This window comes from Anas acuta, chromosome 2, assembly GCF_963932015.1.
Source record: "Anas acuta chromosome 2, bAnaAcu1.1, whole genome shotgun sequence".
Lineage (NCBI taxonomy): Eukaryota > Metazoa > Chordata > Aves > Anseriformes > Anatidae > Anas > Anas acuta.
Window position 1 is genome coordinate 109,739,183 of NC_088980.1, and position 27,922 is coordinate 109,767,104.

The 27,922-nt window shown below is 41.4% G+C and overlaps 1 protein-coding gene across 2 annotated transcripts in view; it reads left to right on the forward strand.

The window, feature by feature from the left end:
• The window catches only part of GNAL (G protein subunit alpha L), a 191,790-nt gene extending 164,600 nt beyond the window's left edge, over nucleotides 1-27,190 (forward strand). For both annotated transcript variants that reach the window (XM_068671658.1, XM_068671659.1), the window contains exons 6-12: nucleotides 16,684-16,738; nucleotides 18,906-18,979; nucleotides 19,856-19,914; nucleotides 20,139-20,259; nucleotides 21,139-21,269; nucleotides 22,919-22,986; nucleotides 26,943-27,190. In XM_068671658.1, coding sequence (XP_068527759.1) covers nucleotides 16,684-16,738; nucleotides 18,906-18,979; nucleotides 19,856-19,914; nucleotides 20,139-20,259; nucleotides 21,139-21,269; nucleotides 22,919-22,986; nucleotides 26,943-27,089 — 655 coding nt within the window. In that variant the 3' untranslated portion in view covers nucleotides 27,090-27,190. The remainder of the gene's footprint in view (nucleotides 1-16,683; nucleotides 16,739-18,905; nucleotides 18,980-19,855; nucleotides 19,915-20,138; nucleotides 20,260-21,138; nucleotides 21,270-22,918; nucleotides 22,987-26,942) is intronic.
• Nucleotides 27,191-27,922: the final 732 nt, after the last annotated feature.

The following is a 27,922-nucleotide window of genomic DNA, read 5'->3' on the forward strand; positions in this document are numbered from 1 at the left end:
ATCTGCTGGTTCTTCTAATAGATACTGTTAACATTCATACCACAAACAGGAGGAAGTGCATACTATGAATATAATGCCATAACCAACATACAGAAGTAGATAGAGCCTGTGAGGTGGTGTTATCTGGATTGTCATCAGCAGTACTACAAGCCACAGCTCATCTATACCCTCAATCTAAGCAAAGCCCTTGATGTAAGCAACATGTCATGCAAAAGGTCCCCTCCCACAGCACTGTCATGTTTGTATCTTACAGTAAAACTGCTGTTGCTGGCTTCCTCCTTGGAGTTACGTTTGCCTCCTGTTTTTCACCCTGAAATGGCAGAACAGTTAGAATTTGTGTCAGGCACTTGCATATATCAGACGGACAGAAGAACTTAAGGAAAAAATATATTTATTTTGTAGTATCTGAAAGGGAGTTTAGACCATCTTGTTCAAGTGGCACCTTGGCACTGATAAGCAGCGCTACGTGTTAATGCTTGGCATTGCCAGTTCATCTGCTTCCTTCCAGAAATGATTTTTATGCTTACTCTCTACTTGTTGCTAAAACAAAAATCAGCCCTTTTTGCACAAATTAAGTAAATGGGATTTTACATCAAAGCAAGGCAGGAGAAGAAAAAAAAAACAACTCTCCCCAGAGCGTGCATGTTGCAGGTAACAGCTCAGGTAGTTGCCCTCAACTACTGCTCAACAGGAATTCCAGGGGGAATTCTTGGATCCAACTCAATATCCTGCTCAGTGGTCTTAGCGTAAGGATCCTCCTCTGAGAAGGATCTCACCCTTCTAATAAATTGCATCCTGAAATACTGAAATGCATGCCTTTATCAGCTGGTGTTTCCAAGATGACAAGAAGTTGTTAAGTTATGAAATTAAAATTCTGTAAGCGAGCAGAGGAATCTCAAGAATTAATAAAGTTATATTAGAATTGGTTAATAAGTGCTACTATGTCGTTCTAAACTAGAGAGAATGGTCTGGTTAAGCAACTTTCTTAACTGCTGGAATACTCTGGTTTTCTTCTGATAATCAGTGAGTTGCAAGGTGAAAATAAGATATTTAGGTTCCAAGAAGTTACATATCAATATTAGGAAAATAGTACTTGGGACAGCACGCATGAACTTCTGAACAATAGTGTTTTAGAATAAGACTGTGTAATGTAACTTTGAACTATTTATAACATGCAGAGAGATAGTGCAGGTACTTGTGTTTAGTGTAATTATGCTTATGCAATCAGCTTTTTTAGGAAGATATCCATTTGACTAGTTTATTTTTGGAAATGTACTCCAGGGTGCTAAAACGTGTATCTATATATCTGTCTTTATATAATTTTCGGCTTGGCTTCTAAATCTGTTTTTTGTATCTGTCAGGAGATATCCTTCTACCCATAAATGCTATAAGGCTGATTAACAACTGATGGAGACAAAGCTGCAAATATCAAGGTTTTGGCGTCATAAATGAAAATGCCTTGCTTTATAAGAGGGGAGGGGGAAAGATTAATTTCCTGTTTGAATTTTGAAAGAAAAACCCTACAGCCTAACCAGATGGAATTTCTTTATACTATAAATAACCAAACCATTCCTTCTTTTCATGACTTCAGTTTTGATATATTTCTTTCTAAATTGCTCCTTCCCCAATTTTCCTTGTACTGCTGGGTTCAGAGATGTTTTTTCCAATATTTGGTAGATGATGTAATGAACTGAACAAAGGTCTTCGACACCGATTCAGGTGTGTGTGTATATAACATGCTGTGTGGCTAGCTGGGGGTGTCCTGACCATTCAAATGTATATTTTAGGGAAAGTTAGAACAAATATACCTTGCTGTCTTAAAAGATGACTGGGTGCTATCTAGATAAATGGTTTTATTGACAATTAGAGAGAAAGAGTTTTTTATGCACGGCCTGAAAAGGTTGGTTGCGGGTTTATGTGAAATGCATTTTGTTTCCTTCAGAACGTTCCCATCCATTTTTCTTGTCCTAATTAACTGTCTCAGTTAAGTATCATTTTACAATATTATTGTTATTAATTAATACTAATACATTGGTTTCTTATTACGTCTTACATTCTGTTATTTACCTTAGCAATTGTAGATCATGTTTTTATAATGTTGGACATTTTGTCAGAAACAGTGACATATAATGGACTGGCTCCTTTATGAAACCTCGCTACCAATCCATTACTGTACTGGATAATATTTTCAGCATTATGCATGGGCATGTCCTTGACAACTAGTGTCTATGCATTATCTATACCAAACTCATGGTGCTAATCAGCAGGGCTGTGTTTTGAAGCACAACGTGCAGAAAAGTCTAGCTGGTTCACCCAGTTGGCTCAGCCTGAATCCTGCTTCCAGGCACCTCTTGTGGAATTAATGCTGCTGTCTTGCATAGAGTTAAAGACCCTACTCATTCCGTCTGTCAACACAAGGAAGTTTTCTCTTAAAAATGCTCCTTAAGCAAATACAGTGTGTAGCAGGTGTATAACGCCGCTTCCTTGAGTACTCTGCCAGGACTGCGCCTGGGCTGGAGCAGGCAGGGGGGCCAGGTTGTGGCTTTGTTCCAGCATCCTCATAGGATTATTTAATTCATTCATGACGTGTTGAGGAGAAGTATTTAAAACATCATATGCCACACCAGGAGGTGATGCTAGAGCCTGTCTCGCTCCTGGTGGCTGGAGCCAGGTTGCACGGGAACCTGCTAGTGCCAGTGTCTTGCTGTACACTGAAGAATCCCATAGCTCGAGTGCTGGCAAAACCACTACTTATTGTGGGTTTACATTGGTTATATACTTTTTAAAGTGTGCAACTTGGAAGATATGAGGGGGTGCTACAAGGAAGATACAAGAAGGGAAACCATATCTAAAGTTGCAAAATTTAGGAAAATCTATTTGCAGATTACCCTCAATAGCAAGATAATTATACTTGTGGAGAATCACACGAGCATGATCATTCCTCAGGACAGAAGGCAACATCTGTACCCGAAACGTGCAGTGCAATGTCACATGTTGGCATCCTGTTGCTCAGATTTGGATGTTTGGAGGTTGGGCTGCACTAAGCAAATAGCTGGGTCCCCATTTGCTTTGAGGGAAAGACCTTCATTCAGGCACTGCACGTCCAAAATTCTGCGTGTGTTACTGATCCTTTAAGCGTATGAGTAGTCCCATTGACTTCCGAGGTCCTGTTGCATTGAGTAGGATTACCTATATCCTTAGAACTGTGCTCATGGGTGAGTCTTTGTAGAATGAAAGCTTTGATTGCACTGAATTTGTTGGTCCTTCTGTATACCTGAAATATTTAACCATTATGACAAAAGAAAAAAATCGTGCCCCGCAGTCAGAATATCTTGGCATTTGTTTATATTCACTTATTTTATCTGTATTTGTTCTGCAGTTATTAAAAAATCTTTCTTATCAGTAGCCTCTATGAGAAAATGAGTCACCTTGAAAATGGTGTCACTTTGGAAGAACAGGTCAGCAGTTTTTCAGTGTATTTTTAATATGCTTTAGATTAATCCTAGTCGTATTTTTTTCCCATTGGCTGTCGGTATACCCAACTTTTGCATCTTGTCTGGAGGGGCAGAGGTAGCTGAGGACACTTTTAGAGTTTCATAATGAAACCCATCCATAATGTTTTTCAGTTCTGAGACAGGAGGAAACTATAGCAAAGGGCATAAAAAATAATTGGAATTTTCCCTGTTTCCTCACTTCTGTGAATGGGTGTTTGTCCGTATAATATTATGATACTGGCTCTGCTCAGAAGTGCATTGCAATGGCTGAACTGAATTTACATCAGAGCAGGCTGAGGTCTGACATATAACCAGTAAGTGAAGGTACATGTCTTATGAATGTGTGGTTGCTAATTACTTATACAAGTTTCCAAGGATTTGTGCTGGAGGTATTAATAACACGTAACAAAATAATGAAATTAAAAACCGGGATCAGAAGCAGTTCCTTTAAATGTATTACTTTGTGGGTTTGGAATATGAGTAACAGAGACCTTCCAAAAGAAGCTTCTTGCAAAATGGGGAAAGCGTCTGCACCTGCCTAATTAAACAACGGGTTTTGTTTTCCAAATGCCGTCACAGTTATGTTGTAAACACGTACTTTTCGATTTACTTAACATTTTCGTCAGCCTGGCCCTCTGCAGTGGAAAGTAATTACTTGTTTGAAGGAATTGTGAACTTTGGGTGCTTTGTAGCCTAATGCGGGATAGCCTGTTTCAAGACAGACTTTAGCTGAGAGCAGGAGATCAGTGTTTACCATGCTGGTGTTAGGGCCGGATTATCTGTAATCTAATTACGAAGGTTACTAACAGTTTGAAGGGATTATAAGATTAACAATTATCTACGTGATTATTTGATTAAAACAAATGCCAGCGGATTTGGCTGCCATACCTGTGCTCTGGTATTTGGGATCAGAACTCCCGTTTATTTGGAAGCAGAAAACCAAACAACAACAACAAAACTTTATGTTTTGATTCTGGTTTAGTGATGACGTTAATTACATGACTAGTCCCTAATTAGTCTTTGCTTTATTTGCACTGAAGTACAATATACCTTACTGAAAGCCGTTTTGAAGAAAGGCTTTTTAGGTTGTGGGGTTTTTTTGTTTGTTCATTTGTTGTTTTTCCAGAGGAGGGAAGAGAGTCTTTTAAAATGCTATGCCTTTAATTTAAAAATTAAGTTATGAGGTATTGGAGACAGTAATTCTGTGGGATCACAGAACCAGAAATTCGTTGTGGCAGCTTCTGGTCCAGGTGGCTTCTGAAGGCCTCCATGAGGAGACCCCACGGCCTCTCTGGGCAGCCTGTGCCAGTGCTCAGCCACCCGCACAGCACACAAGGGTGGCATGATAAAGGCTATTCCTTTGCATAGGGCCGAGGTTTTTGTCTGTAAGTTTGCAGGCAAAAGTTTGCAGGTCTGGTATCGCTTAGTGAAACTTCTCAGATTTATTGTTTGAAAAATGTCCAACTTAGAGCGACTGAGAGTTTCATCTCATCGTGGAGCCAAGTTCCCAGAGACTAAAGCAAAAGGTCCTCACTCTTTACAGCCTACCTTAGATCCTTCTAGCACTACCTCTTAAGGGCATACACTCCCTCAAGCAATATTACGAAGAACTTTTATATTAGAATTTGGTTTAATGTGGATACTCCTGGGCCAAAAAAAGGTCAGGTCTTTTAAGGCCATCACAAAAGTGGTTCTCTCCCTCAGGACAGGTATTGGACACGTTCCTTCTCAGAGCATTTCCTAGAATCCGAGCCGCAACATCACCCACTGAGTTTCGTGGGAAAAATATTCTGATACAGAATTTGTTGTTCTAGGAGCCCTCAGCTTTGAACAGAAAAAAAAAAAAAAAAAAAAAAAGGCGAAAGGGTAAAAATGCTGCTCCTTCTCTCCCTGAAAATGCTAAACTTGTACCTGTGCTCACAGCCCAACTGCAGGGTGACCTGCCAGTATATTGTGAGCCATGTGTCACTATGTCAGCGTGTGAGTGACAGTTCCATATTTAGAGAACAAATGATTTCCAAAGCGCTCCTGGTTTTCATTTCCACAGATTACATGCAAGTTGGGAGTGGTGTTTTTAATCGTTTCTTAAAAAAGAAAGGAAGGAAAGAAAGGAGGAAGAAAGGAAGGGGGAGAGAGAAGAAAGAGAGAAAATACAACATTTTGAAATCTGAACTGACAAGTGGCTTTGGGTTGCTGACATTTTTACCTTATTTATATATTCCTTTTCAGCATTTTACAGCTGCTATTCCATAAATCTTCCAAGTTTTTTTCCACTAGCTGTATGGGTGGAGAAGACAGATTAGGAAGTTTAACTTCCTTCTCTGTCCCTGTTTTTAGGAGCTTTAGAAGTTGTCCAGGATTTAAACAGGCCTCCCTGGATATTTCAAGTAAACTTTATAAGAATTCTCATCTTCCTTGCAGATGTAGATGTGGTACAATGCAACAGCTTCCGCAGTGTGCCAGGGCTGATTTAGCCCTAAAGGCTGAAGTCACTCTCCTGGTAGCACCGTGATATCCTGCAGGAAACCTAGGGTCACAGCCCTGCACCAAAGGCTTTCAGGTGGCTCCCGGCAGGCTCTCAGGCTGGCGTGGGCTCTGCTGCTGCGTTGTAGCACCATCACCAACCTTCCCCGTGCTGCTCAGCCCCTCTGTCTGGAGCTTTCCCACCTCCTGCTGCAGGTGGTGTGCTGGCATTGGAAGCACGGATCTCGGCAAGGAGCCCACGCAGAGAGCCACGGCTCTCTGAGGATGACCCACAGTGCCAAACCCTCTGTTATCAACAAACTAGCATCCCTTTGCTCCAGCTTTTCATAAACCAGGCCCCCAAAATAGCAGCCGTGTCTCGGGTACAGGACAGAGCAATTAAAAAACAAGAGCGTAACGCAATGTTTGAAGTAACATGAAGCAGGACCTAATCAGGTTGTTGCATAATTGTTTTCCTCATTCCTCAAACTCAGCTCATTGTATTGTTGTTTTAATAGTACAAATGCACTGTACACTGAAAAAAAATACGTGGAAAGTTAACAGGAATGAAAGAAAGGTACAGAGAGTGCAGAGTTTGTCAGGCTTCTCACAAAACGTCTTATTAATAGCAAATGTTAGTGTTAACATGACTTCCTGTCAAATGTATAGGTAGCGGGGTTGTAGGGCTAGTTTTGAACACCAGGTTTTATAACCCATGTCTTAGTTAAATAGCTTTAAATATTAAGTGGAATTAAGCCAATAGTTCACAAGTTGGACCTGGTCACTGTACCCTTACTTACTTTTTTGTAGTAACAATTCCTCTCCTCACTTCAGCTTCATGCCTTCCATCAGCTAACCAAGATAATCGCTCAGCCAAACCGTAGGTGTTGTGACCAATTGCTTGAGTACATTCAGTGGTTAAATATATCCTGCTCTAAAATGGGCAGGATAATAGTGATTTAATGAAAACATTTCAGCAGCATCATTTGTAAGGATATAAGAACTTTCTTATGAGCCTAATGGTGATGTCTAGCACTTGTATCCACCTTCTAGACCTCTGCTTGATATTTTTCTTGTTTTCTCCTGATAATTTCTAAGACAGCTGATCATTTACAGATTTTTTTCATGTACAGCTCTGAAGTGTGTTGTGGATGGGAAGAAGGATAACCTGTTTGCTCGAAATTACACTTAGAGAAGCCCAAATGTATTCTGGTACATGGCAAGAACTTTGGGAAGAGCAGGCTTTATCCATCCCATCAAAAGTCCCTGAGAAAGGTTACCATGCCTCTTAGCTCCACAAAAGGGACGTCAAGAGATCTATGTCTGAGCAATGGGTGAAGTGGTTCTTTTGGGTATTTTGGGGTGAAATGATCTGAAACTGCTGGAAGGATGTCAGTCGTCATACTTCTAAGGCATTGATTTTTCTCTTGTGTAAGTTTTCTTGCCTTGAACATTGACAAGGCAGTATCCTACCTATTTCAGTAACAAAGCATGCTGGTGAGCCACTGAAGGGCTGCAGATAGAGTTTGCATCCTGCATGTCCTTCACGCAACGTAAAGGTATGAGAGTGCAGCATTAGAGCTGGGACAAGGAAGAACGAGTGCAGAAGAGAAATGGCCTGCCGCTACACCTCATAAACTGGAATAAGGAAAAAGAAATTTCACTGGATGCTCTGCAGGGGCTGCTTTAGCACCTTCTCTGTTCCCGCTGTCTAGGAAGCTAGACATTTTCCTGAGTTTTGCATAGAGCCATTTGTTCATTTTTCATGGCTTGTACTGATGATGTACTTCACATCTTACAAGCAACCCTAGAAAGCTTCATCTCTGGTAGGATGTGTGTTAGAAGCCCTTGCGTTCCTTAAATTTTAGGCATCTACAGGAAGTCCAGATCTTGTCTCATGTCTTGGAGTCTATAATACAACCTCATGAGAACTGGTTCTGTGATCCAAATGTTGGGCATTGAAACTAATGCCAGTTCTCCAGCTCAACCCCAGCACTCACCAGGACTCCAGCCATGTCAATTCTCTGGGTCAAGTCAACACTTGACAAGCACGTGCTAGGCAAAAGCAAACAGATACACTCACACTTTGCACGGAGTTTTAACATATTGTTTGTCTCACTTAATGTCACAAAAATACATAGATCTGAAGAGTATAATAAACAGGCATGTGCTTTTCCTGGCCAGGAGCATTTGCCACCCTGAAGAGTTCACTTTTCTTCATCTGGGTTTTCTGGGGGCTACTAGCATCCTCTTTTTGAGTCATCTGGTTTGACTTTTAGATGTGAGATCTTTTGGCAGCAAGTTCCCATTGCAAGGAGCTTGGACTGGTGCCACTTTGCTTCTCCTGTCTGAGGATTTTCTGCTTTCTCTTTTATCACCCTCCTATAGAAAACTCCAGTCAAACTGGTTTTTCCTTTCCGCAGTCACTGTAGCAGACATTATTCCAAACCACTTCCACTGGACTAAGTGATCATTAATTTCCAACAACCAGTGCTCTTTCTAACCTGGATTTGGCATTCTTCAGGGCTCACCACACTTATATTTCATATACACTAAGTATATCCACAGCACAACAATCTTTAAAAACAAAACCATCAACCAGAATGTGTAAGTTGCATTGATTTTTTTTTCCCTGTATCACAGCAAGCTAAGCTTGCAAATGACAGAGGAAGCTGTATTTGCAACACCCTGTGAAAATAAATTTTGGTAACTTTGGCAACCTTGTGGTATAAAGTTGGTTCTTGTAAATCTGAAGCATTTGACAGCTCCAAATATTATCTTTTGCCCGTAGTTTGGCTTTCTTGAACATAAAAGTCAAAGTTATATTTGAAGAATTTAACTAAAGAGGCAGATGTGCACTTCAGTTAGTGGGATGTAAAATGTAAAACCAAGGTTTTGATATATCATTATCTCTAAAGGTATGTTTTCCAGATTGTAACGGGTCAGCTGTTTTCTTCCTCTCTTGACTCTTCTGTTGTTTGAAGAAGTTCAATCTCCTGACTGAGAGAGAGACTCTCATGTAATACTTCTGATGTTTCAGGTATTCTTTACTTCCCTTCCTGAGCTGGTTTGTATACTTGCTGGAAGATATTAAACAGTTATTTCGTTCAGACAGCGGATAAAATGATCCCAGTCTGTCAAATATCAGCTCAGAAAGCAGTCAGGATCCAGATCTCTCCAGATAATGCAATATGATCTTTCTGTTTTCAGGTTATTATCTTTTGGTCCTCTCTTCAAAATTGCATTTATAATTACAGAATGCGCTCTGTGTAGCCTTTATATTACAGAACTCAAATCTGTTTCTGCATGGGTATATCAAGATACCAAAAGATTATGAGCCTGGGACTGTCCTCTCACAAGGAAGAAGCAAGGGAGCTGAATCCTATGGATTCGAGCTGGTGTGAGTGCGGTTAGGAGCAGGGTTTGCCTGTGTCAGTCCACGCCTTCAGTTTTTTCAGTGCTTCATTCTTAGTTCGTGTTTTGCAGCAGTTCAGCCGCTTGCGCCCCTGGGAATAAAATGTCTGATCGCACGCAATAAAAAAATATTGTCCTTTGTAAAATAAATAAGTAACCTTTCCTCTTCCTTCTCTCTCTGTCCGTCCTCTTCCCTCTTCTCTGAGATCCCACATAACAGAAGCTGCAGATGATGTCTCGTTTCTGCTGGAGCCTGTTAACCTTTCTGTGTGAATGACAGTTTTCCAGATTTAAGTCTTAGCCAGTGTTTATGTTAAGAAGAGGGTTAATGATGATCCCCATAGGCCTCTCGCTCGGAAAGCAAAAACATCTGCTAAGCCAAAAAGTGGTTAGTTTGCTAAATTTAGAAGGAAAAAATGCATTTCCCAAAATTCACACTGCTTCTTAACAAATTTAGGGAACAGTGGGGGCAAGCAGTTATGGAAGCCATACTGTTTACTCATTTTGAGTTTAGTTCATGCTTTTTCAATTATCAAAAAAATAAAATTAGAGCACTATTATTAAGCAGAAGGAAAGCACTAAAACGTGCGTCTGAAACGTTTAATGTAGTTGAACTTTTCATGTATTTGTTTAGGTTAATAGCTGGACACATGCCAAAGCCTGTGAAGCCTTTCTGTAGAGATGCTCTGCAGTACTTACTGAGAAAAGGCTATTGAGCGGCTTAGAAAGCGAGGTTGAAACGGGCGTCTGCTAGGAAACTCTCTTAACCAAGCCCGTATACAAGAAGCATTCTTTTACAGGTTTTAGCCCTTTTTCTAATCCTTGTCAAACTGGCTTCTGATTCCTGCCAGCCCTCTGACTTGTGGGGGAAGCGTCTCCTGCCGAATTGTGACGAGCCCGCGGTTGCGATAGTCGTGACCTGTCGTTGCTTTTGATGTCTGAGCTAAAGTCATCACCTGTACATTGAGTTTAAGCTAGAGCTCTCCTGCTTCACAGGGCTGCTGTGGTGACTTGGCACTTGATGACTTTGCCATGCTTTGGGCCATGTCTGGCAGTAGTTGTAGCCATGACAATGAAATGGGCCAGGCATGTGCTTCCCCTGCCAAGCTACTGGTACCGCTGGTGGGTGGCAGGTAGGTGGACACGTAGATCTGGGCAAGATTTTCACTGCAGAATCAGAAATCGGTTGTGGTTGGCAGGGCCCTCTGGAGGCCCCCTGCCCCAGCCCCCTGCCCCAGCAGGGCCACCCAGAGCAGGGTGCCCAGCACCACGGCCAGGCGGCTTCTGAAGGTCTCCATGAGGAGACCCCACGGCCTCTCTGGGCAGCCTGTGCCAGTGCTCAGCCACCTGGGGGTCCATTGCTCGCCTGGGGTCCATTGCAGCATGTTCACCACTCTTTCTGAAGCCCATCCATCGCACTGACAGCTCCTACTCTGAGGAGACAGCTTCTTGAAAACCCAGGCGTACCAGGCAAACTTGTCGTGCCCACGTACCAGTCACACCTGGTGGCCGAGCAGCCGTCCTGTGCGTGGTCCTTGGTGGGCTCGGGAGCAATCCGGCTGCAGCCACCCAAGCCGAGGGCTGGCAACAGGCTTCAGACCACAAATCCTCCAACTTCACTGGCCTGTTAACGCGCCGGCTGGTTTCAGGCACAATTGTACTTTGCTCTCGCTCCCTGCCTCAGCTTTAACCTTTTCGTGTCCTGGCTGTAATGATTTCCTTGCCAGCGGTTACGCATGGCTGCAGATCTGTTTCTCTGGGTAAGTCCCACATTTTGACTAGCCTGCAGGCCCCTGTGTTAGAGAATGCATGAAAAGATGAGGAAAAAAACATTGGTTTGTGACAAGGCAAGGGGTTACCAACGTAAATTGCGGAGATCTTCATTAAATTCAGATTCTACCTGTGTTTTAGTGGACCGTCACCGTGAGATGTAGCTGAACTTCAGTCCTCGAGCGCTGCTCCAGCAAAGAGGCCTCAAGCGTAAGGGCTGCAGCGGGGAGGGAGCGTGATTTAACAAATGCTGCCCTCTGCAGTCTCCTTTTCTGCGCCTCGGATCCAGCCTGCATGCGGTTTCACGGCTTTTTTTGATAGCCCATTTTTTAATCTCCCTCTCCAAATACGTTACACCCACATGAGAGGCTGAAGAGACGGTTTTAGCGAGTTAGTGTTGGTATTGAAATAGGAACAAAAGGGAAGTCCTGGGAAACCGCCGCTCTCAGAAGATGCCAAAAATACCCGTCAATCAATACCAATACCTAAATCTCCAACGCTTTATAAATAAATACAAAATTTCAATAGCATCTTCAGCGTTTGCGCTGGCTGTTTTTCTCTGCGCCAGCTTAAGCTGCAGTCGGTCGTACAAAATGAGAAAGAGATGCGTGATCCAGAGTGGATTCAAGACAGATTTCAGCCTCCCTGTGCTCCTGCTGCACTCAGTCCCCATGGGCGACGGCAGCGGAGCCGTACGGAGGGAGCAGGGAAGGTGCTACCAAATGGAAGCCGTATGGAAAACATCGTGCCTATTTAAACTTGACAGGAAAATCCTCAGCGATTAGATTTTACCCATGTCTTTTGAGGGATTTCTACCGATATCTTCAGTAAATGACTTAGGAAAAAAATAATCCTTTAGGGGTTAGGTTGCTGGGGGCTATTTTCATTAAGTCTTTCTCAGTTACCAGGAAGCGCATCAGAATAATGTGAGGGTGCTTGAAGCCCAGCCGTGGAGCCTAAGGTATGCTCCAAACCAGAAATCCGTAGCTTCCTACTTCAAGTACTGCAGGAGGCACTAACAAGTTTGTAATCCCTTATCTGATTAAAATACATATATATCTAATATATATTAAAAAAATCACGTGTTGATTTTGTCTCTGATAACTGCAGCAGGGAAGAAAAAAAAAAAAGTAATTTTTTTTTTCTGCTCACTAGAGAACTGGGATAGATGAGTTATTACAATGCAAAGGTAGGGAATTCAAAGTCCTGGTCTTGCATCGTTTCATGTAGTAGAAGTATAGGTGTTTCTGTTGGTTTGGGGGCCTGGCCCTTAATGCAAAGAGTTTGAAAAGCCCTTAATAGTCCATCAGAAACATAAAGGTTTGCAGACCCTGACAACTTACCTGAGGATAAATTTGAGAATCTTCATTCTGAGAACTTTCAGCTATAGAGTTACCATTTTACCTTCCTCGTTTAAAGAGAGGATTATTGTGATTTGAGTTCGATTTCTTGTTTTCCACAGCCTCTTTTTGATACAAGGGCTTTGAAATGTTAGGGAGAGAGCATAAAAAACGGTTGGGGTAGAAAAAGATGTATTAAAATGTGTATCGATCTGTAGTTTAGCACTTCATCTTTCCAATTCTTTGACTGTCAAAATACAGTTATAAATGTAGCATGTTTTCTGTGTCTATAGTATTATTCTCAAGACATGATTTTCTATTAATTGTGATTTTGTTTGTGGGGTCAGAATATCTGTACAGAACAGCGCAGTGATTTACCCAGTGAGAAGAGGATTTTCGTGTGCGATTACCTCCTCTTTATTTGTGCATTTATGAATCCTTTTTCCAGAAATTCTTGTATAGCTGCTAATGCTGCTCAAATTGCCATGGTTTTTAAAGAGAATAATGCTTATTGATAGTTCCCACATGCACTGGCAGGCACATCTAAAACCTGTACTTTTGTGTTCACAGCTTGCATAATATAAAATGTAGAGATTGCTTGTCAAACTAAGTGTCAGCTGAGTTTCCTAGGAAACTCACTGAAGATATTTATAAAACTACAGATCAGCTTAATAATAGATATAATAATGTCAGTAGCTCGTGATCGTTTCTTTTTTTTTTAACTTTATCAGTCCATTTTTCTTTTGCTTTAATTTGTTGGCAAATCAAACCACTGCATTTCCAAACAGAGCAGTGAAGACCTTCCTTCCAATATCTTGCTTGTCTTATTAAAAAAGATAAAAGTAAAATTAAAAAAAAAAAAAAGACGGGTTGTGCTGTTCCACATGAGGAAATGTGGACCATCCTGCTGTAAAATTAAGAAGAACCTAAGTGTTGTACTGGTTATCAGACTGAATCCTGCATAAATAAAATCACAATTGTGAACGAGAAATATAAATATTAGATCACGTTATAGTTGTATTCACACTTGAATTGAATGCATGAGTTGAAAGTTCATTGCACTTACATGCAAAGCAGTTACTGCAGAATTAACATCAATCCTGAGTACAGGTTTCTAAAAAAGATGCATAAATAGAAGACCTGTCAGGATTGTAAAAAGACATGGTTCTGTGAAAAAAATTCTATCCCTGAGCTGAAAAAAACATGAGCTAAAAAGAGCTAAAAAGAGAGAATTGGTGATGCTGGTGTCCATTTTTATACATTTTTCTGCTATTGTGTTTTCCTCACGCTGATCTTTTGAGTGGAGACGTAGGAGCTGCCCCAGCTGAGAGGAATCTTCGTATTTTAAGCATTGCAAGTTGAATTTTTATTCATGTAAATGCAAAATTTCCTGGGGTGTATATATGTACATTTCCATATATAAAAATGTATATTACACCAGGACATAATTATTAGTAGAGGCATTTGGAATTAGTAGAAATTAATGTTCTTTTGAAAAGCAACTTAGAAGGGTGAGTCCCATCTTCACATTTTAATGAGGATGAAGCTAGTGTGTTTAGTAATGAGGCAGTACTGCCTCCTTATCTCATCTGGAATCCATTACTTGAACCTACTATATAAATTCGCCTGTCAGAGCTATTTTTTGATACTGTGCTAATTAGCGAAGTAAGGAGCTTATTATGAAGGATGTTCAGGAACTGATTTTCTTTCCAAAAAGTCAGAGTATGGCTTTTTATGTTTCAGTGTCTAGAAAACTCAGTGCACACCCAGTGTCCTTCCAAAAGAAATCCTAGGAAAGCTGTCCCTCACACACCTTACGAAAAGCTATGAAATTTAGCCCAGTCTTGTGCTGATTTATTGGGTGCCAGTGATAGCAGAGCAGGTTGATACAGCAGGATGGCAGTTAACTTTGTAAATCACTGCTTTCATTTCATTGTAGATGACGTGTGGCCAGCAACCTTAGGAACATAAAACATGGCTATCTAAACAGAGGTTTTTAAGCACAGGTGATTTAACAGAGCGCTTTCTCTCTTACCTGTGGTATTGCCACTGAGAATGTTTGAAACATATTTTTTTACCTGGAGGAGGCTGACACTTTCTAAGTGGAAGATGACTTGGGCCGACACACAGCACATAAATGCAAATGCTAACAACGATAACCTTCCTGAAGTGCTTGTAGAGGAGAGAGAGGTGTGCACTGGTACTGAATATCACCTTATCTCATCATTTTGGATCAGTGCTACCAGCGTGGCCTTGGTGTCAGAGAGTCAAGATGTATCACCTGTGGTTTATAGATCATCTCCAGAAGTTATGCTCCTCCAAGAAAAATGCTGATTCACATTGTCTCGTGGGGTTTGTGATGGAGTCGTGTTTGTGCACAAACACTTGGCTCTGTCCACAGCGTTAACCACATCAAACTGTTAAGAAAACTTTGTGACAGACTTGGAAAAACAGGAACGCTGCCTCAACAGCCTCGCTCAGGCTGCTTGTTTAGGAAGAGGTGCAGCTTGGGGGCATTGGGGGGGTGTCAATTTTTGCCATCTTTCTTCATCTTGCTGCGTGCTGTGAGCTTGAGATGAGAGCTGGGTTAACGACAAGTGCACCTGTTAAAAATACATCTCTCCGCTCCTGCGTCTGCGTTAACTGCGGGGGTAACAAGTAAAACTTGGTTCGATCGCTGTTCTCGAGGTGAGGAAAACATCAGAGCGGAAGGTTCTGCTGAATACAGCCGCTGTCTAGTGGTGACTGCAGCTGTAAAGATGCACTTTTCCATCTCTGTGTAAGCTGATGGTTACTTTTGCTGGGGGAGGAGGTTTAGGAAAGAGATCCTTTTTCTTTCAAGTTTGTTCAGGATCATTTTGTAATTAGGCACCCGTCGTGTTGTTGTATAAACAAGTGGTTTTTAAATGCGGTGTTCGGACGTCACACCTTGATGGTACAGAAAGAAAAACTGTATATTCTAACTTTATGTACTGTTTTTTTCCCCTGTTATAACAATTGGGGTTCAAAAAGGAAAAATAGTATAAGTAAATATAAACGTGGCGTATTTTCTTTTCCTTTCAGCTAGTATCCGTGGGAAAGTACTATGACAAGTACAGTCAGGCTTTTAGGGGGTATTTTTTCAACTGGTCAGTGTGTGTGACCCTTGTGTTAACAGTGAGTCACAGTGCCAGGCAGGAGTTCACTGTTTTTTCTTCTTTCCCACTGCAATTAAATAGATTCCACATAGATTCCAAGTAAAATTGGAAAAAAAAAATGCCAGTTGATAAAGAAATCTTGATAATGTTGTAGCAGGATGAGTCAGCCGGTGGGGTATTCACTGTCAAATACCAAATAACAATGCAGAAATTCAAGAAAGCTTCTAAGTCATACAGGCAGTCCGGGAAAATGAGCCATCTGGGCTCACACAAATCTAAGAAATGGGTGAAAGTGAAGGAGGAGAACCTGTCTATTTTAGCTCTGCATAGAAAATCCCATTTTTATATCCTTATTACTGCTATTCTAACATGTCCTAGGAAAGAATTAGAGCTCGAAAGGATCTTTAAAATAATTGGAGATGTAGTCCCCCTTTTTTTCTGGTTCCCTTTCCTCTTGCTCTTCTCTGCAGTTGTGTTTCACCTCATGGATTTCACTGAGTTCCGGCAATGTAAACAGGCAGACTGGGTAACCTCCATTTCGTGCAGTTTTCTTTTCCAGTTCTTACGCTTTAGCTGCAGTGTTCAGGGGAAACATTTCAGGCCAAAGCTCCTCGTATACATTAACTAACAGTTCTGCTAACATTGCTGAGACTGTAATCAACATGGCATTGTGCTAAGCCAGCTAAATAAAGGAAACCCTTCTCCCCATTTTCTTTCTGAAAAAACCCAGAATCTTGTGTATGTTTAAGCAACCTCATAATGTTATGACACATGGATAGACCTGGATTTCACAAAATTGTGACATTTAACTGCATTTGGACTGCTTGTGAGTACTGCATAATGGTAAGTGTAAAAGTGCTATACTGAAGCAAAGTCTAGGTAAAGAGATTTGGGGCTCAGAAATTACAACCCCAAGCAATATAAGTAAAGCATTGGGCTCGTAGCTTTACTATCAGACTTGTGATTTTACTTTGCAGCTGAAATCTAAATCGGAAAAAGTAGCATGAAAAGTGCTATACTAGACAGGATTTTACATATCTAAGTGCATTTTTTTTTCTCTTCCAGCTTTTTAGAAAGAATTGACAGCGTCAGCATGGATGACTACACACCCACAGATCAGGTTAGTGTAACTAATGGGATAGGGTCTGAACCAAGTCACCCGTTTGTATGAATTCTTCAGGTAATTTAGTTTAGTCCCACCAGCAGCTGAAATATGCCATGCCCCATACTATCAAAATACAGTCTAGCAGTTCAAGTAATGGGTGTTAAAGAGGCCTTTTGGTGGGGGTAAGCTTGTATTTTAGTGTTGTTACATGCAGGTTGGTGGTTTCTGTAATATGTCTGTTATTTCTCCTTGCCTTCCATTCTGTGTCCCACAAACAAAGCAAACAAAACATTCATGTAAAAGCCTAGGGTTTCCATCACCAGCCTTTGCTACACAGAAGGAGTGTTTTATTGCAGCAGTGGAGGTGATGGAAACCTGAAGGGAGGCATCCCGTGTCCGTCAGCAGGGTCCTTCAGGGACAGCAGCCTGCAGTGGGTCCCATGTCCAAACTCAGCGGGGAGCACCAAAGCAGCAGCAGACCTCATGGATTTCCCTGCGGGCATGCAGACACCTTCTTTTCAGCCTGTGCCCATCTCCTGTGGGCAGAGTAGTTTCCATTTAAGCCGTACTTGCAGGACATGTGAAATGGTGCAGCCTTGGAGTGAGAAGAGGCTTCGGCATGATGCATGGCTTCAGCTGGCTTCCCTGAGCTCAGGCTGCCTGGTTTCCTTGGGCAGGACATCTCCTCAGCCAACTTATTCAGAGGCTGTTATTTTTCAGTGCCAGCATCCTGCTATCATCTAGTAGTCTCCATCAAGATTGCAGGCCACGTGGTAAACTGCAAATACTCATAGTAAAAGAGAATCCCTACACTGGGTAATTCAGTCTAACTACCCAAGGTGTATGATGCGTGGATGCTCTTAAAACAATGAAATCAAACTGTTGAATCTCATTGTGTAATCAAGGACTGAAATTCAGAGAAATGAAGTGACTTGCCAGGGAACACACAGGGAAGTATGTGGAGCAGAACCTGTACCTTCAGACCTAGTTCAAGTCTATAACCATAAGCCTGTCCAATTACTCTGACAAGTATCCTGAAATAGAAAGCAATAAAAAATAATACACGTTGTACTATGAGGTGAAACTCATGTAGTCGACCCGACATAGAATCAATTATTAAAGCCCTCAGGACATTTCCAGACAAAAGTGGTTGCAGTGAGATTTACTCCATGTAGACCCCGTGGCCTGACTGTAGCATCAGTATTGCTCAGCTGGAGAGAGAAATCAGTGAAGCAAAGCTTCATTTTTGCTTTTATTATTTATGTTAGTGTTGCCCTATATTTGTTCTTGTGAGGCCTTCCTCTACCTTGAGCAATCATTCGTCACAGGAGGATTTGCTCTGTTATTTAGCTGTCTCAAATTTTTTTCCTGACGTTTCCTTTGGGAAGAAATGCCCTATGTCTCTGAAGATCAGACGAGGCCTTCGGTGTTCGGCAGGCAGAAAACTTTTGCTCCAGCAGCAGTGCTGGATAGTCAAGGCTAAAATACCTGCTAGTGATGGTAATGGCACAGGGAAAGCTAGTTTCTTCAGGTATGCATCATAAATTGCTTTTACCTACTTCCTTTGAGAAAGCAGGAAATTATTTTTTTTTTAATTATTAAAAGAATGTTATTTAAGTGTAAAGTACTGCTAGCATGAAAAATAAGAAAGAAATGCCAAATTTACCTGCAGCCTAAATTCTGTTCCCCTGTGCACTGTAATAGAGCTTTAATTACTTAGTCAGAAGCTATTATTTCAATAGGATTCCTGTCTCATTCAGTACAAAAGAGGGCAGAATTAAGGTTGCCTGGGCAACTGTAAATCTGGAGTTTTCTAACATTTGAATACTTGACTTTACAACATGAACAACATATTTTTCTTAGTTTTATGTAACTTCAGAATTCATTATCCACGTCACATATAAAATTATATGATAATCAATTATTGGTTTCAGTGTGCACAAAGGAGAACACACATAGGGTATTGTTCTGCTTCCAGAGTGTGCACAAGCCAAATTCAGAGATGTTGTTTGTGTATCTACCGTGTCAGTATGGACAAATGCGGGTTTACCAAGTCTGATTGAACTCTAATTAAATGGAACATTTAAGACTTTTAATGGAAAATATTATTGCATGTATTTAGAAAGAAAATCAGGATAGAAAAAAAAATGTCACTAATCAGCTTCCGTGTTCTCATTTCCAGGACCTATTAAGATGCAGAGTTTTGACATCAGGGATTTTTGAAACAAGATTTCAAGTAGATAAAGTAAATTTCCAGTAAGTCTATTAGTTATAATTTATGATTATCTTACTAATCCTTAACAACTTAGTTCAGATGTCTGTGTTCGTCTGTTCTTGGTAAAGTGAGGTGTAGGGAGGGGGCAAGGACTGTTTGATTTAGTTTGTTTTTTAGCAGTTTCAGTAGGTCCCAGTAAAATTGCCTCGTACTTCATAAAAAAGCTGATACTAGTCATGTATATTAACACTGCTCTCTCATGGGGCTGTTTTTGCCAACTGTTTTGTTGATAGAGCACTGTAAACTCATAAAATACTTTTGGGGTAAGGTCTCACAGCACTCGGTATCTTGCCACAAGTCACAATTGGTACAGTGGGACAAAGAGAGTTAAATGTCTTCCTTCTGGAAGGCTGCAAGCTCTGTGTCTCGAAATTTTATTAATTTGTGTTAATTTCTGTTAAAACATTTCCCACTGGGCTGCCTCCACTCACTGGTTCTCACGCAAAAAGGTGACAGTGCTGGTGAACTGAAGAGCTGCCTGTGTCCTCCTCCTTGTAGACAATGCACTCTCTCCACCATGCTTCGAAATATGATGAAACCTGTGCTTGTTTGTAATGCAGTAGCCCCAACCAAACATGTCACGTGCGTTTCCGCACACCAGAAAGGCCAGCACTTTTCCTGGAAAAAGAGTATTTCTCACTTTATGGTAGCGTTCTCCCGGCAGAGCAGGGCAGGTGGAGTGGTGCAGCGCTCTGACATGCAGCTCAGCGTCCGCAGGTCTCTCTTCCCTTCAGGCAGTACTTTAGTGCCGCTGCCCTTGGAGCTGTCAGATTCATAAAATGAACACTTGTGCTGCATGCTTCATGTGACTTCCCTAGTGCACATGAGTGATATAACATCCTATGGCTTTTTAACAGCATGTTTGATGTAGGTGGCCAGAGAGACGAGAGAAGAAAATGGATTCAATGCTTCAATGGTAAGTGAAAATATTCCATGGTTTTATTTTGAATATACTTTACATTTACATCGTTTTCCTTACGCTGAGAACATAGTGTGTCACTAATGCAGAAATCCAATGTTATAAATATTTTCTTCAGGTGTCTGGGGCAATTCGGGGAGTAATGGTGGTATTACCCCGAGGTGTATGTGCTGCGATAACAGTTTCTTTTCCCTCTCCTTTCTTCTGTGTGCTTTGTCCAGACGTCACGGCTATAATCTTCGTTGTGGCTTGCAGCAGCTACAACATGGTAATAAGGGAAGACAATAACACAAACAGACTACGGGAATCCCTGGACCTTTTCAAAAGTATCTGGAATAACAGGTAAAATATACTTCTTTCTTCACCCCCTGCAAGTTTAGCTACATTTCAACTCCCTACAAATTAGAACCCATTTTAGCAAATACTCGTATTGATTATTCAGAAAATGTCCAGGTGGGGCCAGGTCACAGGGTGCATGTGGAGTGGCACACATTGCTTCACCACTGCTGCCAGAGTGACACATAAATACGAGACCAAATAGCAGTCTAACTGTGTTCCTAGCAGAGAATAAATAAAAACAATACTTAAGTTAATGAAATTTTTTTTAGCACACATACTTCACAGTGCTTTGCACTGTGAGCTGACTGAAGGTAAAGTGAGGAGAAACATTAAGTGAGGTCCCAAAGGTGCATTGCCACAGTGATGGCTAGGTACTAATTGGGGAAGAAGAGGGATTATTTACTTTTGATTCATCAGGTGCCATACAGGTCATCCTAGCAGGCAGGATATTTCTGTGGATGAGATATTGGTTAAGACAGAGCAGACTGGGAGAACAGAGTTTTCCAGCCTTTGTCTTTTGCTTCAGCAAAACCAAACAAAGTAGACAGAAATGTCAGTTTTTGGACTGTGGTGCTTTCAGGAACCATCATCAATTTCCCAACTTGATATCAAAAGGATAGTTTAGAAAACAATGTTTGAAGACCATTCCTTTCAGTTATGTCTATTGGAGATTTTATAAGTTTATATACAGATCCTATAAATATATCCACCAGCATAGATAAAACTCAACTGAAATAATAATTTTAGATTTTATTTCTTTTCTGTAGAAGTATGTTCCAAATAACCCATGCAGAGACAGTCCATAAATTTTCCATTGATGTGATATGTTTTCTTTGATTAATGTGTCGGAGATAACCCAAACATTTGGTTTGTTTTTGACAGGTGGTTACGGACCATTTCTATCATTTTGTTCTTGAATAAACAGGACATGCTGGCTGAAAAAGTCTTGGCAGGGAAATCAAAAATTGAAGATTACTTTCCTGAATACGCGCATTACACTGTACCTGAGGATGGTAAGTTTTTTCACCACTTCAGGGCTTTGGCTAACTGGCATGGCCCAGTCCACAGCACCTCTCTGTCTCTGTCACACACGCACACAAACTCACACACAGCTCTTTCACATGAAATGTTGTTACAGGAGTGTACAAGGCAAAGCAGCCTGCTCTGCCCTGTGCTGTTCAGGCTGCTGGGTTTGTGATCAAGTGTTACACCTGTTTTATACCAGGCAGACTGTTTGCCAAATGCTTCAAGTCTGTGTCCAGTAAAAGGAGTAAAACTTGCACTTTATGACCACTATAGCCTCTGTTTCAGCCAGTTGACATTTTCCCTGCCACAGGGCTCGAGGTGACCTGTCAGAAAAGGCTTACATCCTCCACTCACCATCAACAGCAGCCTAAATTATGGAAGTGAAAAGAATAAGCGATTTTCACCTTCCATTCAGGCCTGGAATTTCAAGAGTATGATACTGAGTTTCAAGTGCAGAGGATAAATAAACGTTCCTAAAATCTGAGTTAACCTGGCACCAGTTTTATAACCCTAAGGACTTACAGAAATCTTTTGTCACTATCACATCAATCTCTCTCTCCCAAGCATACACTCCATATACATCGAGTTTGGGTAAATTGTTCAAATCAACATTTTTCATAGTAAGCAAGTTGTCAGGATAAAGTCGCTTTTCATGTTTCTCAGTGGGATTTCACAGCAGATAATCCTGAGTGATCCGGAATATTTACATATGAAGCAGCTCTGTCTTTAACCTGTTCATTTATTCTCTAATTTCAGACCACATTATTTAAGGTCAGCAGCACTGAACTCTAAGATGCCGCTGGTTATGCAGCTGCTCTCGGTTTATGCCTACTGCTGTAGATAAGAGTAGAAAATGTTTCCATATCCCAATAAATTTTGTCCTTTACAATATTACGTTTATTAGCATTTGATGTGGTACCTTAGTTGAGGAGAAACCACACCAAAGGGAAATGAAGAGATTATCTCTTCACTGCATTGTTTGATTTTTACACTTAGAGTAAATACAGTTGTTATATGGTCTGGATAGAGACGACTTCATGACGAACAACTAGTACCAAGGAATTAGCCTCCAGTGCAACAAGAATTTAATCTCGTACATTTAAGTGGCAATACATCTAAGAATTCTGCTGACTTGGGGCCTGGAAGAAAAAGATACATTTTAAAAGATCTTTTAATAGTATGACTTTTTTTTTTCCAAGCGTAATCTTGCTCTAGCCATTTTTAAACCCAAATCCCTGCCTTCAGAATCTTTTCTTACAGAGGTGCTCTTGTGTTGCACAAATCAAACAGCTCAGCTGCTTTTTCTAGTCAGATTTTCTGATAAACTTTAAACCCTAACCCCCATTTGGTTTGCTTTTATGTGAACAAATTTATGGATGTGAGTAAGCCTCTTCATCATGGTATGACCAATGACGCTTGCACAAGTTTCAGCAATTTTCAGGACCCTAAAAGATGTTTAGAAGTTTATTTCAGATTTTACAGTCTGCTTCCATTTCAGAACTGTGCATCAGGAGTCTCCTGTGGCTTTAATTTCTGTATTGAAGGACTACTTCCTCTTTATTAAATCTTTTATTATGAAAAATGGAGGATTGTTTGCTTTTCATGTTTCTGATGTAATTTGTTTTTAATTGAACAGCAACACCAGATGCAGGAGAAGACCCCAAAGTCACAAGAGCCAAGTTCTTCATCCGGGATGAGTTTTTAGTGAGTAATTTTGATCTTATGCATGATTCTATCATAGGAAATACTGGCAGATGGCATAGTTTATTTAGGGAAAACTGACGGGGTTTTGCAGAAAGCTAGAAGGAGAGGAGCGTGTCTGGCAATTCCCTAACTCCTTTCATCCGCCCATCTTGCAGAACTTTCTCCGGCGCTCACAGGTTTTTAATGCCCATTTAATACAAAGTCACCTGCCTTGCAAAGTACCTCACAACAGGTAGGTAGGAGCTGGAATCAGGTGTCTGGCTGCCAGCTCGTTGCCAGGTTCACTGTGGGTGCTGCCAGCATCACACTGTGCTCGGGAAGGCAGCGCCGCGGACTATTTCCATTGCAAGTTAGTGAGATTTCCTGTGGTTGGCTTCACCTGTAAGATGCCACGGACTGTTGCCTTGGATGTTTATTTTGCGTGTCAGTCCAGTCCGTGCCCAAGCAAATCAGCTTTTGGTTTTTTAACCTGCAGTCTTCCAAGGGCTTTGGCGGTGTTTAGCTGGCAAGAGGGAATAAACGAGAAAGCAGATTTTATCCTTAAAATGTAATTCTGTTGACTGTTGTGTGAGTTAGGAGGTTTGCCTCGCCCTACTGAGGAATCAGTAAGGAAGCTGACTTGTTTGGTCACAGTTATTTTTGTGATTAAGATTTCCTCTGAAGCTGGAACCGAAGAGGTGTTATCTACATATCACAGATACAGGCAATTATCAGTCACACAATCACAGCCCAGCATTCCTACCAGAAACAGGGGCTTAATCCAAAATAACTTACGGTTTCAGTCATATTGAGTCATTCCAACCCTGCAAAGTAGTAACGGAGACCAGAACTAAAGCTTAGCACTTCAAATCCTGCCCTACTTATAGAACCTATATGGGGGTGTTCGCGAGAACAAGTGTAATCATTAGAATTAAGAAGTTTGAAGTCATGCGTTTAGGAGCATTGTTAGGATTTACAGCTGTTGAATCAACAACTGAGAAAGAAGCAATTAATTATGTTCACACTTGGGGGATTTCCACTCACTGCCTTAACCTTCCGGATTATGAGGAAAACCATCAGATTGCACTGCTCTGAAATAAGAGTCACCAAAAAAAGAGCACTTTGAGCCAAGGCTCTCTGGCAGTCATGCCGACGTGCTGTGAGGCAGACAGGGAGGGTGTCCAGTTAGGAAGGAGGGTCCAAGGGAACCAGGTGAAAGGAAAACTAGGGTGAAACTCCCCGCCTTTTTGTTTCTTCATTATCAAAAAAAATACTTCAAGGGCGAGATCCTTACCTGCGATGACTCACGTGCGTTATATAAAGAGGCCACCTACGAAGCAGGTAGGGAGGGAAGGGGGTGTAGGCATTGCAACCACATTAAAAAAAAACAACCACAGAGCTGCAGAGGCCCTTGGCAGCCGTGGGTGCCATGGGTTTGGGGTGCAGGAGCAGAGTTTGGGCTGGGACCAGCACCTGCCAGCAGCTCCCGGGGCTTGGGCATGGGGCCAAAACTGCTTCTCCCCAGTGCCACCCGTGCACTGTAGGCTTGGCAGAGAGCATCTCCTCCATAAATGATTCCTGGGTTTCTCTCTCCTGGTTTTGTGCTTTGTTTTATTCAGCTTTAAAAAAAAATAGAGAAACGTAGTTATTTGAACAGTTACTTTAAACTTTTCATCTGTTTGAACGGGAAGTCTTGCAAGCGAGGTGTTTCTGGTCAGGTAAGGGGTCTGAAGAGCCTGAATGAGCCTGGTGGGTGGTGGCAACAACAGGGCCACGCAGGGACAGAGGTTGGTGCTCAGGCCCAGCAGAAATGGTCCTGGGGAGAGGCTGTGGTTCTGGAGAGAGGGGTACAAGACAAATAGACGCAGCGTACAGACTGGGGAAGGGGTCTCATGTCCTTAGCCAGGTGAAAGGAAGAAGTAGTGATCAATCATTTTCAACCTGCAGATAAGTATAAAAACATCCCCAACAAATACAGCTAAAAGGTAACATACGAGCATTAGGAAGGCAAAACGCATCGGCTGCTCATTTCAGAACCAGTGTGGCTGCCCGTGGTGTCTGCAGGCTTCAGCAGGAGGTCGGCTGCGAGCACCGATGAAACCAAAGTGATTAATTTTTAACCGGGGAAAGCACTGGGTGAGGCCTGGCAGGAAGCACGCTGCTGCTGCCGGGCTGGCAATCCAGCTCGGCTTTCGACGATGGTGTTTTCTCTCCCAGGCAGCTCTCGCCGCTTGCCCCCCAGCTGGTGACAGCAGCTCCCGTAGCAGGAAATGTGTTTTAGAGGAAATTCTCCTTCCTTCTGACACAGGCTGAAGGTGCAGGCACATCCTTTCTCCTCCCAAGCTCTCCGTACATCCTTTCTCCTGCCAAGCTCTTTTGAACTCATTGTTCAAAACACTCCCTATCCCAATTTTGGTGTTTTGTACACAGGATTCTCCAGCTGGTGATGTTTTGTTTTAATACATCCCCAGTATAAAGGTAACACCCTTTAAAACATTGGCCCGGCTCCTCTGGTTCCTTCTGGTTTTTAAAAAGCTCTATTTTGGAGTTGTAGGAGCAGCTGTTCGGATACACAGGCTGAGCTTCCTCGGCTAGTTTGCCTGGCTCCTCACTGAAAATTGTTTGTCATCCCCACCCCTGGAGTACAGGGACGCTGACATTAAGCGTTCCCTCTGGTGTTCTAGGAAAGGAAATGTTCTTCCATTGGCCCAGAGCGTATTTTTCCCCTCTGACCTGGTGCCGAGTAAAACACTACTCTTCAGACTGAGTTTTGAGTGGGGTAAAAATCTCACGTCCTAAAATGAGAGAAGTGTCAGGGGACAGACTTTCATATAGATCTGCAGGGGAAAAGATGCAAAGCAGCTGTTGCATCAAAACCAGAAACACTGCTGCACTTTTTAGTGTTCCCAGTCATTGTTACTTTCCATGCACGCCATCATCTTTCCAGCCCTAGGGGTCAGATTTCCTCCAAATTTACAAGACACTGATCTCCCCAAACAACTCTAGGAGATCTGGAAGCCTGTGTCCTGCAGGTGGAAAAATACAATCAAAATTGCAATTGTTTCAGAATTTTGCCACCATTGAAGTAGTTCATAAAACTTTATTATTTACTTTATTATTTAAACTTCATTATTATTTAATGTACTTCATGCTTCAGATATGGTCTGAACAACTTACCCGTGAGTTGCATGGGCTATTAAATTAATATTTCTCATGAGGGTAATCCTTGAACTAGATACTGAGTGTAGCTTAGTAAGAAGAAAATATTTTTTAATATATATTTAAGAGCCTTCTGTTTAAGTAATGTTGAATATCTAATTTTACCTGCAAATATCTGCAACTTCTTATTGCTCTATTTATATAAAACACTGCTTCTAGATGCCAGTAGTTTTGCATATCTTTAGCTGGACATACTTAAAAGCTTACTCCCACTTGTAAAATAAATCACCGTATTAAAAATGTACAGTGTAGCCACAGAGAAAAGACCATTGCCTTTCGTTATTTAGCCATTGTAATTTGTATTAACATTCAGAAAAAGTTTACAAAAAGGTTTCTCCCAACAACTGGCCTCCATCTTTGATGAATTTCTGTATCTTCTATGTCTGCAGGATCTGGACTAGGATTTACCGATCTCAGCCCTATAGCCGCACAGAACAAAACTGTCACTTTTAACATATTTTAAGGTCCTGGGGCATTTCAACAAAATAACATTGGAGCTTAAGTCAGCAACCTAAAGAGTTGTGCAGCAGCCTTATGAAAATTTATTTCTGAGTGGTCTGATGTTTGCTGGCTTTGTGCTTGTTTTATTATTTTACGTGAACCCAGCCACTGTATTGGTAATTCCACTTTATTTATTTAAAGTATTATATATATGTAACGTGTCCAAGTTTCTTGGCCTCCAGTAAGTCCCCAGGTCACCGGGAGGGGAAACCTGTGAGGAACAACTCCTTACCATGTTTTTTTCTCTGTTTCCACAGAGGATAAGTACAGCGAGTGGAGACGGCCGGCATTATTGCTACCCACACTTTACGTGTGCAGTGGACACAGAAAATATCCGCAGAGTGTTCAACGACTGTCGAGACATCATTCAAAGAATGCATCTTCGCCAGTACGAACTCTTGTGAGGGGGATCACCGTGGAACCTGTGGTTTTAAATTCTTTGCTCCTTACTCTTTCTCTTGATACTACCCCACACAGGGTGGAAGAATATACTATAGAAATGTCAGTCTCTTCACTTTGTTTACTTTAATTATTTAACCTTAAAGCTGATTCGAAGCAAGTTTGGGTTGTTTTTCCTTCATGCTTTTTGGGACTATTTTTGTGCTTTATTTTGACATGCCACTTCTTCGTCATTCCACTAAGCCCTTTGGCTACCTCTGTTCCCTTAGGTTTTGTTGTTTTTTTTTTAACTGAGCATGACCTGCTAAATTTTTTCCAGCAGGTTAACGTCAGTTCAAACTGGTATGTTAGCTGGATGACACTAAAAGTCATAGCTATCCCTCTGTGTGGGTTTCCTTTTTAACATGACATTGAAGAGTACTTGATGGGTGAAAAAAAGATTAATGCACTTTGTATCAGGTTATTAAATACTGTTGAGGAAGTAGACACACAATGTAGCAGCACCACAATATTTATTACTCTGTCACAGTTTTTAGCATTTCTGAGTTGCAGGTCAACTGATAAAGTGACCTCCTCTTTTAAGCCGTTACTGGCACAGGAAGTAGAGTAGATAATGAGAGGAATAGTGAAGACAAAGCAATTTTTCTGGGGTTTTGGAGCTAAGTGTCTCTGCACACCTCAGGCATTTGAATTACAGCTACTTTTCAGCCTGTTGCATCTAGGCAGAAAATTTACCACCCTCACTTACGTTATTTGTGCTGTCCACAAATGATCCTTTTAGTTCCGATCATTCTTGGACAACAGTCCTCTCCCTATATATATTTTTTTGTTTTACTGC